We start from the raw sequence: 19,685 nt of genomic DNA, 5'->3' as shown, positions 1-19,685 counted from the left end.
ATCAGTTTGCATATTACTTCTCTTACTAGTCAGAGTAATGTTTGGAGGTAGTCTCTATTAGCAGCGTCCACAAGCAGAAAATTGCTGCCAAAGTTTATGGTTCTCCTCTGGGAAAATTTTATTTCAGAGATTTCATTGAAACCACATCCTAGAAACAATAACTGGAGACGGAGATGATAAAAGCCTGCTGAAAACTTTCTCCTGCAGACGTCTGCTGCCACCCTGCCACAGACCGTGTCTTGCAGCAGGCAGGCAGTGCCCTTTGCAGCAGCAGAGCTTCAAGCAGAAACGTGGGCCTGGGAGGGGAGTGATGGAACCAGTGCTCTAGCACGAGGACCAGACACTAAGAAACTGAACATCCTTAGTGGAGCTCAACGCGTAAAACAAGCCAGAATTTCTCCTCATCACGTAAGCCTTTCTTTAGTGGCTTAGACTTTCAGCAGAGCTGTCTTAGCCACAGTGGTAATAAACAAGATAATCTGGACTACATATTTCTGAATAACTGCTGGGGAAGTGATTCCTCTCCTAACACTGCTTGACTTTTCCCCACGCTTGGAAAAATGCTGCCCCTGTTCTGCTATGCACAAATGAGCATAGGTCCCTGGGGAGTGAATGGAAAACAGGCAGGTAACGTGGTGGCTTTGCATTTGTTGTTACGCCTGCTCCGTATGCCCAAACCCAAGCCATCAGGTGAGGTTCATTTTCCTTAGAAGGCAGCAACCACCACTTTGCAGAACACCCCTCAGCCAGGTTATAAGGCTGGGATAAGAAGGTCATACGCCAGATCTGGGAATCCTCCTCCTGACAGCAACACTTCTAAGCCATGGGCCTTAATTCAGTTCCTGAAGCATACATTAAGACTGTGTTAATCCATGAGTTGAAACGTTGCACAGCTCCTTTCTGAGCCTCTGTTAGCAGACTGCTGCTGCAGGTCACTGCCTCAAGCTTCCTCTGCAATCCTTATTGCTACTTGACTGCCAGACCTAACAGCTGCAAGCAGTATTTCCTTCTGACTGTGAGCAACCAAGGAAATTTAGCCCATCCTATCTGGTACTAATCTGGCTACGGTGACTCATCCTCTTCCATGATCTCCAGGCTAATTGCTACAATGTCCTCCAGCCACCAACGTGATCCCTGGGGTTCTCTGGAAAACTTTGATCCAAAGTGCTCTGGTTGTAGGGAGTGGTGCTTTGACTCCTTATTTATGAACAAATCAAATAATCTAATCCTAGCTGTCACATAGGTGGGATTACCTCCAAAGTAATCTCTTTCCTACCCCAGGAATGATGAAATCATCCACACAATGGGTTTGGGAATGAAGGAGCTAATTCTGTCCTGGAGCTCACCTGGGCTTGGCACTGGCTTTCGTGTGCACTGACTACATTGCCTTCAGCACAACATTCAAGACCTGTGCCCTCAGTTTTCCACAGTGATGAAAGCTTTGGCCTCAGCGGTAGCCGACTAGTACTCAGCACTTTGCAGAGTAAACTTTTTTTTTTTTTCTTTTTTTTTTTTTTCCTCATTTGCAACCAATAAAAAGTCAGAATCTGAAAAAAACAAACAAAAAGAGATGCCAGTGCTGCCAAGTTGTAGGGCTTTGAAGGCAAATTTAGGGATAGCAAGGACTTGTCGATATTCCACAGGTCCCAGCAGGTGACCTCTCTCCCTGCACTCACTTTGCTTATCTGACCCACTCTGCTAGGTACATTTCGGCTGGTGAACTGTCCTGCAGGGGGGATGCCCCTCTGAGATTTACTCATCCCTAGGAAGCAACAGACTGCAATGATGAAAGTATCCTTCCTCGTGGCCAGGCTAAACCAGCAGGTTTTGCAATGGAAGGGGCAGCCGAAGAAGGGAAGCACATGGTGAGTCAGAGAGTCACACACGCAGCCCTCTGACAGCCTCAGCACGGGCTGACACGACAGCCTGCCCAGCTTTCCTGGGCTCTGCTGAGAAAAGTGCAGCCCCGTGCACCACACGCCAGTCGGTGCCTCACGCCAGCCCTTACTCACGCATGCAAACTCTGCAGAAACGCAGCAGAAGCCTCTCCCAGTCTTCCTTTCTGCTTGGAGATGCGAGTGCCTGTTAGCTGCATGGATGTCCTGTGTCCATGCCAACAGGTCCCAGGTCCCGCAGCTCAGTCCCGATGTGCCCCATCTCAGCACAGGGCGGTGATTTTTCAGGCACATCCAGCCAGCACAGCAGCACGGCTGCGTTTTCAAGAATGATCTCTAAATATGCACGGTTTGGGTCTGGACCTCACCCAGGGCAGTCTGCTGGTGCAGAAGTGCTAAGCCATTTTGGTTAATGCAGGATTGAACCAGGTCCAGCTGAGGCACTCTTCCAGCTTTGAGTCAGCGTTTGCTGTTCGTCCACTGTTCCAGTAAAGCTTGTTATGGTAAACGGTGCCACCATACAGTCTTCTGTCTGTAGCTCAGCTGACTGCTGCAGACCTGAATTCATACATGCAAAGTCTGAGTGTCTTTGCTATAACCATTTAACCACTTTGGAAACCAGAAGTACCTCAGAATTGCTAAAATCTTATTTTCTTCCTTTTTATTTATTTATTTATTTATTTATTTATTTATTATTATTATTTTTTATTATTTTTTTATTACCTTGCTTTCCAAGACATGAAAACTGAGAAGAGACATAAGTGAATCTGTGGTCTTGTTTATTTATTTCTATATATATTTATTTTGTAACAAGCATAGTTCAAAGTCAAATAGAAATAGATTTTAATACTGTACCTAGTGCATTCAATCAACCTTCAAAGAGGACCATGCACTGCTCTGACTGCTCTGACCTGAAGAGAGGTTTCAGCACACAGCATGTGTTATTTAATTCTTTTGAAGGTTCAGCTTGGGCATTGCTTTTCCATTTCATTTGCAAAGATGAATCAAAGAATGGCTTGGATTGGAAAGGACTTTAAAGATCATCTGATTCTCTCTGCCATGGGCAGGGACACCTCTCACCAGACCAGGCTGCCCAAAGCCCCATCCAGCCTGGCCTTGGACACCTCCAGGGATGGGGCAGCCACAGCTTCTCTGGGCAGCCTGTGCCAGGGCCTCACCACCCTCTGAGTGAAGAATTTCCTCCTCGCATCTAAACTAAAGCTCCCCTCTTCTAGTTTAAAACCATCCCCCCTTGTCCTGTCATTGTCTGCCCATTCTGCCCATGTAAAAAGTCATTCTCCATCTTTTTTATGTCTGCTTTAAGTATTGAAAGGCTGCAGTGAGGTCATCCTGGAGCCATCTTTTCTCCAGACTGAACAACCCCAGCTCTCAGCCTTTCTTCAAAGGAGAGGTGCTCCAGCCCTCTCATCGTCTTTGTAGCCCTCCTCTGGGCCTGCTCTAACAGGTCCATGCCCTTCTTGTGCTGGGGGCCCCAGATCTGGATGCAGCACTCCAGGTGGGGCCTCACAAGGGCAGAGCAGAGGGGCACAATCACCTCCCTCCACCTGCTGCCCACCCCTCTGTTGATGCAGCCCAGGATGCAGTTGGCCTTCTGGGCTGCAAGCACGCACTGCTGGTTCATGTGGAGCCTTTCATCCACCAGAACCCCCAAGTCCTTCTCTGCAGGGCTGCCCTCAGTGAGTTCTTCTCCCGGTCTGTCCTCATGTCTGGGATTGCCCCCCCCCTCAAGTCCATCTCTCTCCGATGTGGAGATCAGAACATCATGTGGGACCCTGACACGGAAACAGCGACATGGTTCGTATTGAGGAATCTGTTTTCAGCAATGGTACAACACAGCTTCTTTGGTACAGAAAGGCTTCAGGGCACCAGCAGGGAACTTCTGCTGAGGCTGGGAAATGCAGCCAGCAGAGGATTTGGGCCTGGCATTGGCTCCAGCACGGGGAGCTGTAACAGCTTCACAGCTGCTCTGGGGAAGACCTGGCCATTTAGGGAGCAGGGTTCTGGCTCCTTGCTGAGCCTCCTGGCTCTATCAGTCTCTGACATGAAGAGTTGCTAAATCCCCATAGTTTCATAACTCTTTCTCAATCATTTGAATCACAAGGATTCTGAAACCTGTGGCTGTCTCTGGTTTACATCCTCTTAAGGCGAGAAGAATAATTTATACCCACCTCCACCCAAGGATGCCCTTCTTGTCCCATCCTCAGGGATTTGCTTGCAGCCATTGATCTCTCCTGGCTTTCCAAATGTACCAGTTCGGTCAGCAGCAGAACTCCACAGGGTCTAAAACCATTTCCTAGCATGACCAGCAGCAATATGAAACACTTTCCTACCCTATGTGTGCACGGTGCTGCACACCTGGGAAGAGAGACTCTACTTGGAAAAAATTACCTTCACCAAAATGCTCACTTCCTGCACACCCTGCTTTGACGATTTCTTCCGAATTTGAGTTCAGACGTCAGTAATAAACATTTCTGAACTGCAAGATCAGCTGTGTCTTGGCCTTGAGCAATTGTGTTGCAAGCTTGAGTTTGTCTCTTTATTGATTTTGTTGACAAAATGAACATTGGCACTAACCTCTGCATCATCAGCTTGCGTCTCAGCAGCTCTGCTCTGAAGCTATGAAGCACAAGGAACAGCGTTTTGATGGTTAGTGTCCAACCCCACCCACTTTCCTGGCAGGAGCTGCGTTTGTAGTTGGCACAGTCAAACAATTTATATTTACAGATAAACTTTTTAATCATCCAAGACTGCCACTGCCCCCGTTTCTAGAGTGAGTCAGGGCCAGTGCGTTTAAAATGCAGCTCTAAAAATTGTGGAGTGAAGCTGTGTAGCACTGACCAAGCAGGGAATCAATAAAACTGAAACAACTGAAGAGCATGTGGGATTCCCTTTGGTGTCACTTTGCTAACGTTCTTCTGTCAAAATCATCATTTAGGATGAATATGATTTTTTTTTTAAATGAATTTCAGTAATATGACACATGATTTATAGGAACACAAGCCGAGTTATCCTATGACTGTGATTCACTTTCCTGAACCTATTACCATAAGAACTGTAAATGATGCAATAGGCATTTACTGCCAACTAAAGATCCATCGCAGCATCCACTAAGTAATTTATACTCCCCTGGCTGCATTTTACTGTAAATGGAAGCAGAGGATTGTCAAGAACACACTGCTAGGGAAGGGAAAAAACAAACAAACAAACAAAAAAACCCACTACTGCACCAAAATTCCCAAGTCAGTCATTGATCTTCCATGTGCTTAAAGCACCCGGGGAGGTAGGCAGGGTAGGAGCTACCTGGTACCTCGGTAAGACTCACTTCTGCTGTTTTGGTTTTCATTCTCAAAAAACACAAAGGAAAAAGTGACGTAGCAACCCATTTTGGCTTGCTGTTTGTCAAATGAACATAAACCTACTCACAGCAGAGGCGCCACCTAATAAAATATAAACAAATACTCTCACTGAACATTGAGAAAAGCCCTGAAGCAAAACAGGTGGTGCCCAGAACTTCAGAAGCCAGGCAATGCCTCTGCGGGACTGCAACTGTGAAGAAAAGAGAATTTTTGGTTCCTTTCAGGTACAGAATACAAATGAAAGAGATGCAACAAGCAACAGTTTATTGGTAGAAAAATCCTTTAAAATTTTACTACATTGTAAGTTTAAGGAAAAAATAGTATTAATATATATACATACAATATATATACACAAACACACATTGCACCATTACATGCTTTTTAAAACAGAGAATGTATCATATCCCCTCATATCAATTTTAAAGTTCTCACTGCAGGAAATCTTGCATCCTTTTTGTTTTTATCCCCATTAAAGTTTTCAAGTACAGGAAGTAAGTAACTTAGGATCTAACAGTAGAAAACCATTTGTTATACACAAATTACAACTGACAGCTATACAATATTATTCTGCGGCATCTAACACATGTAGTATGTCCTTTTTGAACTCTATAATGATATGAAGTTTTACCTGAGGTGCATGGAAATAATTAAGGATGATAATTGGCAAGTTTTAGAGATTTTCACATTATGATCTGACTGTAATTGAAGTTGATTAGGTATCACACATCTGTACCCACAGGATTGGCACAAGAAAGCTCTGCATGAGTCATCACCAATGTCTTAAAAATGCAGGGAAAATTAAAAGGCAAGCACCACTTGCAATGATAAGCATGCAGACAATTTAAGTGAAACAGAGGTAGCATGTTCTTGTAACTCCAGCAGGGTCATTCAAATCAACGGCACCCTCCCTTCTGCAAAAGGCACTCACTTTTTCAGCTATAAACAACGTGGTGTTATATTCAGGCAGAAAGATCAGAAGTGTAGGTGGATTTCTCTCATTACAAATATTAAAAAGTATTAAGCAGAGGACAACATGAGAAGAAAAAAATGGGTGTAAGAAATACACATTTCTGGTAATATGTGCTATTCCTCTCCCCTTTCCTTTTACAGGGAGAATAGAAGTATTTTATAAAACAGTTGCAGCACTAAAAAGTTGAAAGACTTTCCAGTAAAATGGCAGTATTAAGCAGCACATTATTTATCTGTAATAATCTTACAACACCAGAAGTACGCCAGCCTTTTCAACAGATCAAATAAAAAGCAACAATTCACAGTTAGAAGTAGAAAGTTTAAGCACAAAAAGGTGGTGCTGAAGAAGGATAAAGATCCTTTGATGTAAAACCTCATAACTGACAGTATACAGAAGCTCTTGCACTTTTATCCTTCCTGGAGTTTGAAAAGATGTCTACGCAAAACACTTGTTCTTACCGTGACACCACAGAGCTAATCGAATTATAAGACGTGCCACTGTTGCAACTTGAAGCATAAGCCTCTTGACCATTAGCATCTAAATTTATTTTGAATACAGAAGATGCCTTCAGTAAAAAATCTGCTGCATCCCTGCGACCTAATTCCCTCAGCTTAGACATGAGGATACCTACAGTGCTCTCAGGAGCATTACTCCACTCCTGCAGCAGGGCATGGACTGGGCTTGACAGGAAGTCATTTTGTGTTCCATTATTGGTATTGTATTTTGCAACAAGATCAGGGAGGCCCAGGTTCATGGCCAGAAGGCACCAATCTTTGCCCATGGGATCAGGAGGATCCAAAAGCCGACTTAGTTTTCTCCTGGTAAGCAGATTCAGATCTGAAACATGTATGTCCATTCCTAGGCTTCCCTGGGAGTAGACATCAAGACATCCAAAACACAGTATACTGCTAAAGCTCTCTTTATATCCCCCCATGGTGTTAGTGAGCGATGTCTCCTTTTGACTCTGTGCACGGAAGAAGTCTCTAGGCTGGTAGACCATTACTGGCTCATGATGTTCCCTCAGCTGCTGAGGACTAAGGTAGTATTTTACAGTCAGAAGGCCTGGTAAGGTTGTGGCCATTAAGTTATCAATGGTGCTGCAAACGGAATCCAGAAGTAAACAGCACTTGATCTTCTCTGTTTCCAGTCCTCTAACTTGAACCTCTATGCCCTGACCATGGTTGACTAGCAGCACTAAAAGCTCAGCTCCACGATTCATAATCTTCGACCCATTTACCCACAGACGTATATCGGCATCTCCCTCTGTGCTTTGTTGATGAATCCACCTGCAGAGATTCACCTGAACTTTATGAAAAATTCCACAAGGAAATGGGGTAAGATGTTCCACAGGAACGATTCTGACACCACCATAGATCAGTACTTCATCCTCCTCATCTGTCCAAGACCTGTGGAGATTGTCAGTCTTGATGAGAGCAGGAATATCAACCATTGCTCCACTGCTAAGGTCCCTTGCACAGATATCCATGGCATCCAAGATTTGTATCAGTTCTTCCACATCACTATCTGTTACCAGACGCTGGATGTCTTCTATAGTGTATCGACCTCTATAGTGATGGAGAGCTTTTGGGTTCTCCACTGACAGGATTTTTCCAAGGACATTTGAACAGAGCCAGCGAGGATCCAGAAGCACAACATCTTGGACTGTTTCACTCTGCATGATGTTAATCTGTTTATAAATAGGAAAGCTATTGTTTATATCTTACGAAGTATAAGACAATACCACCCCACCTACTGTTTTTCATAATCTTTAACTAACACTTCTAACAGAAGAAAAACAACCAACATTTGATTTTTTTGCAAGTATTCAACGCAAAGAATGGATCTTGTTCTATTGCCACAAGACAATAATGATAACAAAAAGCATTAGTAACCAGTCTCTACTTCTTTTGATGTCTTAAAAGGAAGAGTAGAAACAAATTACTACAGACATTTGCTTAAATCCCATTAAGCAATATTCTACCTGAGCAGTACCTTGATAGTATGGATACACAATTTAGATTAAAAAAAACCACTCACTTCTCCTATGCTATGCAACTGCTGTGCAATATGCCGTAGGTCATCTTCACTTGCTAGGGGATTAAGCTGCTCCTGTACGTCGTACACAAACTGCTGCAAGGACATCAGCTGGTTAGGTCCATTCATTTTTCTCCATGAAGGCAGTGTAGAGATTATTTTTTCACACAGGTGAGTCATTGGTGGACAAGTCTTAAAAAAAAGCAGAGAAAACACCCACTTGTAACTACTGTGCTGAGAACAGTCTTTTTTTTCTTCTCTAAATAGAGGCTGTGTGTGTGTTCTAATACATAAATGACACACATGCACATCTGAGGAGTCCCCTTGTGATGGATTGTTACTCTTCCATCTGGTATGTACTTGTGAGAAGATCAACCTTGTCTTAAAGTACAATTCCAGAAACAGATGGGCATTTATTTAAAATCTGTACTCACCACTATTTGTTCTGGACCAATTCATTCAACAGGTGAGAAGCAGAGTATCAGTACTAGATTAGAAGTACAGATGACACATTTATCTATTGACTGTTCTGGACATTACTAATGCTTTCATCCCTGCAATCTCAAGCCACAGCACCCAATTCATATGCAAAGCTCCCCAAATTTCATCTAGTGGCAACTGCTACAGAAAAGTTTTGTCAAATAAGAAAATCTTATTGAAAACCAAGAGATCATTGGGAACATAAAATAATCCAAATTTCACATAAAAAAACACTCAATCTACAGAGTGAACTCAGAAATACAGTAACTGTTGCCTCACTTTTTTTAAACACCTATCAGAAGCCGCTAGAAAATGTCTTGTTGGCATTACATAATTAAGAGAGACTTTAGAATGAAGAATTTAAATGCTAAAGGCTACCTAATAGTTTGGCTTCGTTACCCTTGGTATTGAAGGCTATGTAGATTCATGGTGATTACAACAAACCATGGCTGTTTTACCCTTGGTTTCATGAAGTTATATATACACATACAAAAATACAAGCGCATATTTTTCTGTCAAAGACCCTAGCAAGAAGATTAAACATATACATACATAAATACATATATACACACATATAAATATATATATCCACTTCACCCATCTATGTTGAGAATTACCTCCTAACAACTGAGGAAAGTGTTCTATTCCAGTGTTTTTTAATGAAAAACTTATTTCCATCAAATATATTCTGCTTCTCTGTAATGCTATTCTGACACACAAAACAATAAAAAAAAAGTCAGCACTAGAATCTAATCACTGTCAACTCAAACTATAAAAATTTAGCTTTAGGCTCATAATCTCAATTGTTTCAATAGAGGCCATTTTGGTGACCCAAACAAAATACTGTCGATTTTGAAAATGCTGACAGAATCCTCGATGTCATCAGTCTGTTGTTCCTTAAGTTCTGAAATTAAGTACCGAGTTTTCAGTAAATTATTTCTTTCCCAAGATTTTCACATCTTGGCTGACACAATCTAAGACAATTAGACATTACTTACAGATATTATCTGACTTCTAATTTCTTGTAAGTGATTTCGGAGGAGTTTCATATCTTTAGATCCAGATGCTCCAGCATCCAATACAAATAACTTGTCTGAAATGTGAAGATCATTTCCAAATCTAGAAGAAAAAGAGAGCCACTAATTGTCTATTCAGTTCCAAATCCAGTTTTCCTAATTCAGCAGCGCTTCAACCTTAAATTGCACAGCACTTAATTTTCTTCAAAGAATAATGATGAAATGTAGTACTGATAATCCTAAGATATTTTATACGCAAAGATAGTAGAGTTGCTCTCTAATTTTCCTGAATATAAACAGATATATTAGCAGAAAATTATCATCTTTCCTACGGAAGAAGGCTGAAAACTCTGAAGGAGATAACAACTGCACCCTAGGACTTGTAATTGCAAAAACATTTTACGAGAGAGGGGATAGCAGGAATGCAAGATTACACCCAGATATTTTCTGTTGGTTTATTTCAAGTGATTGAGACACTGCTCTGCCTCTGCTGTGGTGGATTTCCTACATCTGTTTCTTGTATAGTACAGACAAGTATAAATGCTCACAGGTATGGATGGTTCCCCAAATCCCATTAGCCACTTACATGGATTACCGTGCTCACTGTGAGTATAAATTATTGTTACCTTACACAATACCATTAGTTTGCAAAAATTAGCATGATTAGCATACTCTCCAAATACTTGCTCAAGAAGGTTAATGGTTTTCTCAACTTCTAGGCTGATTTTTTCATGTATGTGACTCCACAACATCTAGCTCTTCCAAAAATATCTATAGACAGTACCTCCTGGTGTGGTTTAGTTTTTCTCCTGCCCATCCTAAATCAGTTCAGAGAAAATGGTGGCAGTAGAGGACAGTTTCCTCTACTGCACCTGTAGGCCGCAGCTCAGACTTGCCCACTTTTCTGAGACTGGTGCAAAACCTACACACCAGGATGTTTGACAGATGGTTGACAACAGCCTTGAGATCTATTTCAGTATTTACAGGCTGAGACTTCTGAGCTTCACTCATTTTATGCACCACTTGCTCATTTAGCTCACTTAAGGCAGCTTGTTTCATTTTTTGCACACAATAAGCTTCCTGAATATTTCAATAAATAAAATCCTCAAAATATTGCACTTGCTTTCATGTAAATACCACATAACTTCAGCCAAACAAAAAACCTTTTACATATTATGCATTTTAGTATTTTTCTTCGAAACCAACACGTGCACTACATTATAACCCCCTCTTACCTGTTCCTGATTTCTTTCAGCAATGACATGTCCTTGTCATACCAAAACTCCCCCCCAACAGGCCGAGGAAGATTCACTATGTCAGCATGTGTGGCGACCAAAACAACACGTAGTGGAGTCTTCAGCTTTCCACCAAATGCTAGAAGGGAAACAAGATTATTTCCTCACTGTGAGACGTGCCCAGGGAGCTGTCTGCTTTACCAAGCCGGTTAAGTAGCAATGCTATTGTATTCTTGATACCAGTGGATATTCTGCAGCAGATTTACCAACTTTAAGCACAACAATACCTATTTCTACACAACCAAACCACTGGTGTTATGGCTGTTATCTATTATAGAATTATCTACATAATGTATAATTTGAATAGCTAGAATCTTGGTATCATAAATATTTTATGCCCTTATTGTTTAAACAAAAACTTTTAATAATCATGCTAATTAGATATCTATTAACTACAATCTATATCAACGTGACTGAAAATAAAAAATGAAAGCTTCTTTAAAAGGTTTCTCATAATGTTTGGATGGTCCTTAATGCTACAGGTACAGCTTAGAGAATTTTAAGTAGAACACAATGTCCACAACATTCATATGCTGGTATGAATGCTATTTACAGTACTTACACAAACAGTGACCTCTCACTTAGGTGAGAGTTAAGTAGGAAAGCCTGGCAGATACCATGAAAAAGAATGAAAAAGAAAGAAAGAAAGAAAGATACAAATGGCATGAATGAGGTGACAGCATGGAACACACATTTTCTATCTTTTTTTTCAAACTGATCTTGCAGAAAAGAGGAGACATCATTAGGCAATTATTTAAAAAAACAAAGTACATCCAATTCTGCTGTTTTTGTCTGTCAAAAACTTCATATTGGAGAAATATGCTTACCTCAGTTTTCATCAACTAAGCTACAGAATTTTGATTCATTCACAAAAGGGCCACATTTCCCCTCACTGTGTAGCACTCCACAATAACTATGCTCTAGTTGTAAACCTTTTTGTTTTTCAGCTGACAATATAACAACAGACAATATAACTGGAAAGTAATTACTAAAGTTTAAATATTCTGCAAATGCCAATTAATACATATTATTTAAGAGTTGTAACAATTAGTTACGCATGCGTATCCAAATTGAGCTGAGCAGTATAAATGCTGATTTAGGCAAAGTACCTAAATTATGTTACTAGTTAAATCAAGAACTAAGTTTCCTTGCTTGAGTAAGACGACAAGGAAAGCTTTCAACAATTGCAAGTTAACTGCATTTTCAGCTTTAATGCTTTTTTGCACATTTCTGAGCTTTTAGTTCCAGAATTAATTGCAAGTCAATTAGATCGCAATGGTTATATTTGTAACCTCATGACTTGACCTAAGATGGAAGATGAAAGGACATACATACGTCCAAGCTAAAAACCGAAGGTCTGCCCTTTGGCTCATCATTGTCACTTGTCAGGCTGAGATCATGCATACAGAATTGAGTAGAAAACAGAAAGAGGGGAAATATTCTGCACTACATAAGCATTAGATATACTTTTCTAGGGGGTCCATAGCAATATTATGAATGTCCATCAGTGTTGAGTTAGATCCACTTGTAGGGATAACATTTTGCTTCATAGAACCAAGACACATGTCAGAGAATGGCTCTTCCATAAAACTGTCAGTCTGCAGACCAACACTCTGCTACAAACACAATCAAGCTATCAGGTATGTATACCTACAGAGATTTTAAGGAAACAAACGAGTTAAGTTAATTTGTTTGTCTGTCAAGTAACTTTCAACTTGTTAGAAAGCTTGAATAGTCATTTCATTTAAAATCTGGGCAAAGTCTTTAAAAATATGAAATGAAATTTACTAGAAATACTGGTTTCTGTACACCCTGATGTGCCAAAGGTTAGCATATTTGTATCCCAAATACAACTCTAGTTAAACAGGTTGGAGTGGCATGTACTGAGAGTGTAACGTCACTCTACAATGTCATTCTGTACTGTTCTCATTGGCGAAACCAATTTACACTGCAAAGAGCTAATTGGTGTTAAGTTTAAAAACCTAATCCTAAATTAAATCTAAAGTGAGTTTTAATTAGTGTGTCTAGAACTGGTCTTAAATGGTTCCGATACGCTGAAACACTTTTTCATACAGCTTTTCTGACATAAAACTTCATTTGCCACAAAAGCCTCCACCTTATCTCATGACCCATTTCAGTTGGAGTAACTGGTGCATGAAACTCTTCAGGCTTGTTCCACAAATGAAATCATTTATTGCTGAGAAAATGTTTAAAGTTTTTTAAATAAAAGCAGATAAAGATGTACAACAGCACTCAGCAAAGAGGATTTAGAAGTTGCAGTGAAACACAATCTTATTTTCCCATAATATTTCATTAACAGGCAGAAGAGCATACCTATTGGCTCCTCAACTGGGACTAATGATTTCAGGAAACTAAGCCAAAAGGTCACTTGGTTTAACTGGATTTCATAAGGCTCCTCAAGACTAAAAAGCACTATGTGAATTGTGGTGGGATCATTCGCTGCAAAATAGTCGTAACAGCAGAAATACACAGGATTCCCAGAGAATTCCCAGATGCTGAAGTCACCAACTCCTGAAAAACAGACAAACAGACAAAGAGATCACACTGTCAGTAAGCATGAAGCCTTGTTCCAGGGAACAGTTCATCTCATTTAAACTTTCTCAAAGATAAACTGTATGCAGGTGAGAAAGCAAAACTGCAAACGCAATCACGAACAAACGGAACAGGTTTCAGATAGTCTCAGAGACTGAGAAGTTGGGTCCTTACAATCTGTTCCTCTCTCACATTCACTTCCCTAGAACATTCAGCTGGATGCCACATGGACGCACCTGTGTATTCAAGTCATGCAGCCTTACACACTACATTGGCTTTTGTCCTGCGCAGAAGCAAATAACTGCTCCTGTTTTTCCTTTGTACTCCTCCCTAAAGCTCAACATTTTTTATGATTTTTTTCTTTCTAACATCTCACTGCTGGTATTAAAAACAACTCAAAGATTCTCAAAGAAACCACTCTGCTTCATGGAATTGTATTACTCAAATCACATGAGTAAGTCAGGACTGGAGAACCACCATGTTAAGGATCCCAACAGCACAGTGATTCTTTCTGTCATCTCCTTTACTTCAGGTAAGAAAAGAATCAGCATGCTGCACTGTATTGCACTTCTCAGACTCACTACCTGATAAAGTACACTTGTACTCCACCTATTTAAATAAATGCTGAATCAGAGGCACCTTGAACTTCTAGAAGAAAGAAATCCAGAAACCTCAAATCTGCTGTTACGCGTTCAGCAATCGAGAGCTCATCCATGTGCATACCTTCCTTCTATATCAAGATAGTACAAAGACAGAAAAGAAAATCCTTCTGACAGCCTGTTGCACAACTCTGTTTCACTGCAGAATTTGACCTGGTTTCAAATTATATCAAAAGGAGAAATTAACCCAGATAAAGAACAAGCTTTAGCTACATGCCAAACTCTTCAGCATCTAGGACAAATGTTTTGTCAGTATATGTTAGCGTGCATATAATGAATTTGTAAGTAGGTTTCTCTCTCCAAAATAAAAGCTTGATTAATCTGAGCTCTGCCTCAAGGCTACAAATGCTGAGGAGAGATCTTTACAGAGAGATCTTACCACCTCTGTGATGACTAGCAGGGGTGGTGGTATGTACCTGTTGTATGGTTCTCTCACTCAAAAGCATTACTAGCATCTATGTGTACTTGTGAAAAAAGACAGCTACTGGATAAACAGAAAGCTCTGCATTAGTGTTTTGCTTTGGAACAGTAGAGAGGTTTTCAAATAACTTCTCTGACTGACCCCTCTTACTGTTAACTGGTTCCAACTGCGGAGCAGCTGGCTTGCCTTCCAAATCAATGAAACTAGAAGCTCCACTCACCACAGTGCTCACCAAATTTGCTGAAGACCCCTTGGGAGGTGCGAATGGTAGGCTCTTCATACACCTGGGCACCACATGCAAGGTGAGGTCACTTGGGCCAATGAGACTGGATTATGTCTGCCAAAATCCCTAATCTACATGCAGTGTAGGTGAAGGGGCCTTTAACCTAGAACCCACTCCTATTACACCAAATCCGTTCCTTCTGCCCCACTTATTAATCTCAAAAGCACTTCTAGCTAGTGCTGGTATATCTGCCACAGATTGTTATTACTACGTGTATTACAAGCAGAAAATTTCATGCAGATTTACCTTCTGCTTAAACAAACCAATCCCCAACAGTGTTGAACTCTTAACCACAGTCAGTCCTATACCAAGTCAGACACTTTTGTTTTTGTTTCTAAAACCACGCACCATGGCATTGCCTTTCCCACAGAACTAAGGCATGCCTCCACTTACCATTCAAGTAGGCATTCTGAACATCAATGGCCTTGGTGGACTGGTCATCAGCAGAGAAGTGGGAGTGATGAGCAGGTGAAACAAAAGCTTCTAATACCCCTTTGGTCAGGCCTGGCTCAAACATCATACTACGGCTTCTCACGCTGACGTTCTCACAACCAGGATAAAGATTCGTAATACTTACTGAAACTGGGTCAGGGAAAGGAAAATGAGATTACAAATTGTGGGAAAACTGCAGTCAGATCACTTCACAATAGGTATGCTAGGCATAAAACCTGATTAATAAAACCAAACTATTTTTAAAAAAAAGGAGTTGGCTACCAAGCTGTGAGTGCACACAAATACATCGTTATTCTGAATGCTGAAAAGGAAAAGATTAGAATGATCCCATATAGCACTTACTGCACCTAAACAGATATACTACTGGGTGGGAAGCATAGAAAAAAACAATAGATTGGAAACAAAAGACTTCAATGGAAAAAGCTCTTCCATATTGCAAAGATATACAACTTTTTATATCTAAGGGCTGCAATTTCATAGCACGGGCTGTTTTTATTGGTATAGAAATGCTACATATTTGTATAGTTGAATCTGTTAAGTAAGGATAAATATATCACCACGTAATAACTATTTCTGAGGAGGTGGGTAAGAAAAGCAGGCCCTTAACTGAAGTTATTTTATTTGTAGGCAATTTGCTCAGTTCACCTCGCTATAGATTCTATAAATGAGAAATGAAAGGGCTTCTAATTAACTTGCACCATCTAGTGGTGGAAGTAAAGACTTCTTCCCCCCAGTAGATGCTGAATTCTAATATTCAGATTTTAATATAGAAAGAAACTACCTGCCAGCAGTACAACTATACTTTCATGTTTGATTGTTTAATAGAGTATTTAAATCTTTAGGCTCACGTGATTCAAATACAGTGAATTCACGTACTTGTTTTTACAGAACTTTTGAAAACATGATCACATTATCAAGTATCCACCAAACTGTACTGTTTTAATTGTCTGCCACTCAACCCAGAACATTATTCACGTGATATATAATGAATTGAAACAAGCAAAACCCCCAAATCCAAACATCAGAACAATGTCATCGTAGCTTCATTTGGATAGCACTGCACAACTTTAAAGATTTATTTCTAGATAAGCTATTTTCAAGTCCATGCTTCAAATTCACCATTACTTGTATGGTGATTTGCCAAAGAATGTGACTGGCTGTCTTCTTTGAATTTATGATGGTATGAGAGCATTAGACCTATCCTCTGGTCTTGGTACCAATTGACATAATAAATCTGTCTTCAGTCAAAACTTTCCTGCAGTGCCTCCAGGTACTGACAATTCCTCAAGTGATTAGCCTCCCTTTACACGACACAGTAAATTACATTAAATAAACCAGGAACTTCTGATTTATTTATTTAATCCATTTGTGTATTCTATCATCACAGATGTGAATGCCTTGTGATAAATAAACAACAAACTGTAATAACAATCTCTGTGCCAGGTATCTTGTCAAGTCACCCTACCTACCATATGGCTTCCTCGGCTGACTGGAGAGAATGTGGAGATGAAATCTATTACTAACCCTAATCTAAAATTATTTATAAATAATGACAAAACCCTGAACTGCAAGCATTATCCAATGCTATTTTTTGGTTTTGTTTTAAAAAAAGCAACTCTGACCCCATCTGACATTAACTTATGTAATAAGATTATTTCTGAACAGCAACTTCAACCTGAGCTCTTCAAAGTGCCTGCTTAGCTTGCACACATTGCACAGACTGTGTTAGTAAAGGAACCTGGACAAACTGTTCACTCTTCCTGATGTCCTACCATAAATGTGGGATTTTTCCAAAACCAGGTACACACTGATGTGTGAATCTAACTACCCATCCTGCAGCTCTCTCCACATTACGCAGTCCAACTGGTGCTTCATGAGCAGTTCCTTACCATTTGCATACATTTATTTCAGTCTAGAAAGGCTCCATTTTCTTCTTGTTTGGAGGCAAATTTAGACACCTTTAACTTGTCAGATGAATTCCTGTGCCTTACAGAAAAGCATTCCAATGCACCAAAGACAGTTTTGAATCCTTAGTTATACTTTAATAAAAATATCATCTAAAGATGAAGCAACTGTTTTAATTCTGCACAGAATTTGCATTCAAAAATGCTGACAAATCATAACCCCAAAACCATGATGGTAGCATCCAGTTATGGCACTGGTATTTGTAGTCTAGGACTTCTTGGTAAAAATAAACAGTTTTCAGAAGTCCTGTCCTCCACTTTCTTAAGCTCCCTTATGCACCACATCAGTGAACAAAAGCTGAACCATTTTTCATTGTCCACACCCACTGCTCCTCTTAGCTCTTACTTTAGGTATGAATCTGCATGCAGAGAAGTCAACTCCCTCTTTGCTTCGATTTCTTACACACACAGGCTAATCTGTCTTATACAGCACAGCCACCAGCTGTTTGTTTGGAGTTCTACAGATGAGGAGAAGAGTGATTTGTTGTTCAAATGGTACAATGTCAAAGTCATACCTGAAGGTTTGGAAGACAAGGGAGACGGGGGGAATTTGGTTGTGTTTGTGGAAGATATCTTAGGCCTACGTCTTCGGAAAAAGCTTCTTATCAGACCACACTTAAGAGACTCCACAAGGGTCGTTTTTCCAGATCCAGAGTGTCCAAACAGCTTCAGTTTGATCCGGGGCTGCGGGTTCTGAGTGTGTCGCAGCTGCTGGATAAAAAGCACCCTGTGCGTATCCTAAAATTCAACATAAAGAAGAAATCTGAGTGTGTGGCAAGGAAGTTCCTTCCAGCAAACTCAAAATGTAGGGTTTAAATAATGCCCTCTTGCTAGGTTACATCTGGATCAGTTCTTCCATCTGCTCCATCACGCAAGTGGCATGAGGGAGAGGGATAGGTAGCCAAAATACAGCTGAATGCTGGGTCCTAAAACACCTCGACTCTTCATGAAAATCACACGGTTTCATGGTCAACACCAGTGAATGGGATCATTTTGACCTCCGATTTACTAGGCAAAAGAGGAAAAACTAGTTTCTTTCAGCTCCCTTTCTCCTTACTCATGATTCTCAGTAGCATAACTAATATCTCCAGCCTTATATATGTGCAGGACTGAAGAATTTTGCAGTGAGAGCTACCACCTGAGCAATGTGAAAACTCAGTATGCACCCCCCTTCCTTCTGTCAACTTTTTCTACACTTCTCATATTTGAGAGAATTTTCCTCAAAAATTCTGCAATCTCTGCAAACAGCTGCAATCTCATCCTCACACTCAGGCCTTCTTCAAACCCAATCACATCTGCAGAAGAGCTTTCCACTTAATGCTCACCCATAACCAACACGTATTGTGTCTTGCAGCAAAAGTAGCAGGGACTGGAACTAACAAATCAGATGCCTTGTTCTCTTCCTCCAGCGAGAAGCAATCAGACATAGATACTTTGCAATTGAGCACATGAGCTGAGCTTGGAAATCAACTCAGCAAGAGGAAGCAGTGGAGGACAGAACTCCCCTCTCACCCCAGAAAGACCTATTTTAAGGTAACCGTGAGACAGCCGAAAGGTAGAGGAGCAAAAGAACTAGCTTCAGCCTCTCTTCCTTCATTCTCCCATTTGGAGCTCAGAGAGAGGCACTGTTGTTCTACATTTGTACTGTTTCACATGTACACTGAGTCATTAAAAGAGCACCCACAGCAGCCTCCCTAAAATAAGAGCCTGCAGCAACTCCACTGAGAAACTGGACAGAAATGGTAGCATATTTAGTTCCTTCCTCCCTAACAGGTACATATGAAATATGCTCATCACAGTGGGAATGTTGCACACCCTGACTGCTAATAGTGGCTCTTGCAGAGAATGCAATATGACAGTAGGTTCTTCATATGTGTGCTATTAGGAACAAAATCCTCCACAGGCACTGAAGATGAAACAAGTGTCAGGCACACTCTACTAGATGACATTGCCCATTTTGAGTAATACTAGAATAGTTCAGTGGTTTGTAGTTTCTTAATTTCAGTTTATCAGATTCTGTTTTGGAAAGTGTACTCTGATCAAGTATATAATTATCATACATTTTCCCCACAGATATAGTCAGCATTCAGTAATTAAATATACTTCACTATAAAGGAGAGTGTGAAAGTTACTACAAATCTCTTTCAGAAGAGATTTATCTGATCTTCTCCCTTTTGTTCTATACATCTGAAACTCAATTTTCTTCACCTGCATACAAAAACAGGCTTTTTTTTTTTGGGGTGGGGGTGGGGGAGGGGAGGTCAGGGAAAGGGAGGAACACTGGA

At 40.6% G+C, this 19,685-nt stretch overlaps 1 protein-coding gene across 1 annotated transcript in view; it reads right to left on the bottom strand.

Annotated features, from left to right (window-relative positions):
* Positions 1–5,554: 5,554 nt before the first annotated feature.
* Positions 5,555–19,685, bottom strand: part of DAPK1 (death associated protein kinase 1) — an 89,185-nt gene continuing 75,054 nt past the window's right edge. Inside the window, exons 19-25 of the mRNA XM_084304719.1 lie at positions 17,916–18,138; positions 15,377–15,565; positions 13,402–13,599; positions 11,008–11,146; positions 9,755–9,875; positions 8,280–8,468; positions 5,555–7,929 (exon numbers count right to left, since the gene is read on the bottom strand). Coding sequence (XP_084160845.1) covers positions 6,697–7,929; positions 8,280–8,468; positions 9,755–9,875; positions 11,008–11,146; positions 13,402–13,599; positions 15,377–15,565; positions 17,916–18,138 — 2,292 coding nt within the window. The 3' untranslated portion in view covers positions 5,555–6,696. The remainder of the gene's footprint in view (positions 7,930–8,279; positions 8,469–9,754; positions 9,876–11,007; positions 11,147–13,401; positions 13,600–15,376; positions 15,566–17,915; positions 18,139–19,685) is intronic.

This window comes from Netta rufina (assembly GCF_964035555.1).
Source record: "Netta rufina genome assembly, chromosome: Z".
NCBI classification, from domain to species: domain Eukaryota; kingdom Metazoa; phylum Chordata; class Aves; order Anseriformes; family Anatidae; genus Netta; species Netta rufina.
Note: the sequence above shows the minus strand (reverse complement) of the source record. Positions and strands in the feature narration are given on the sequence as shown.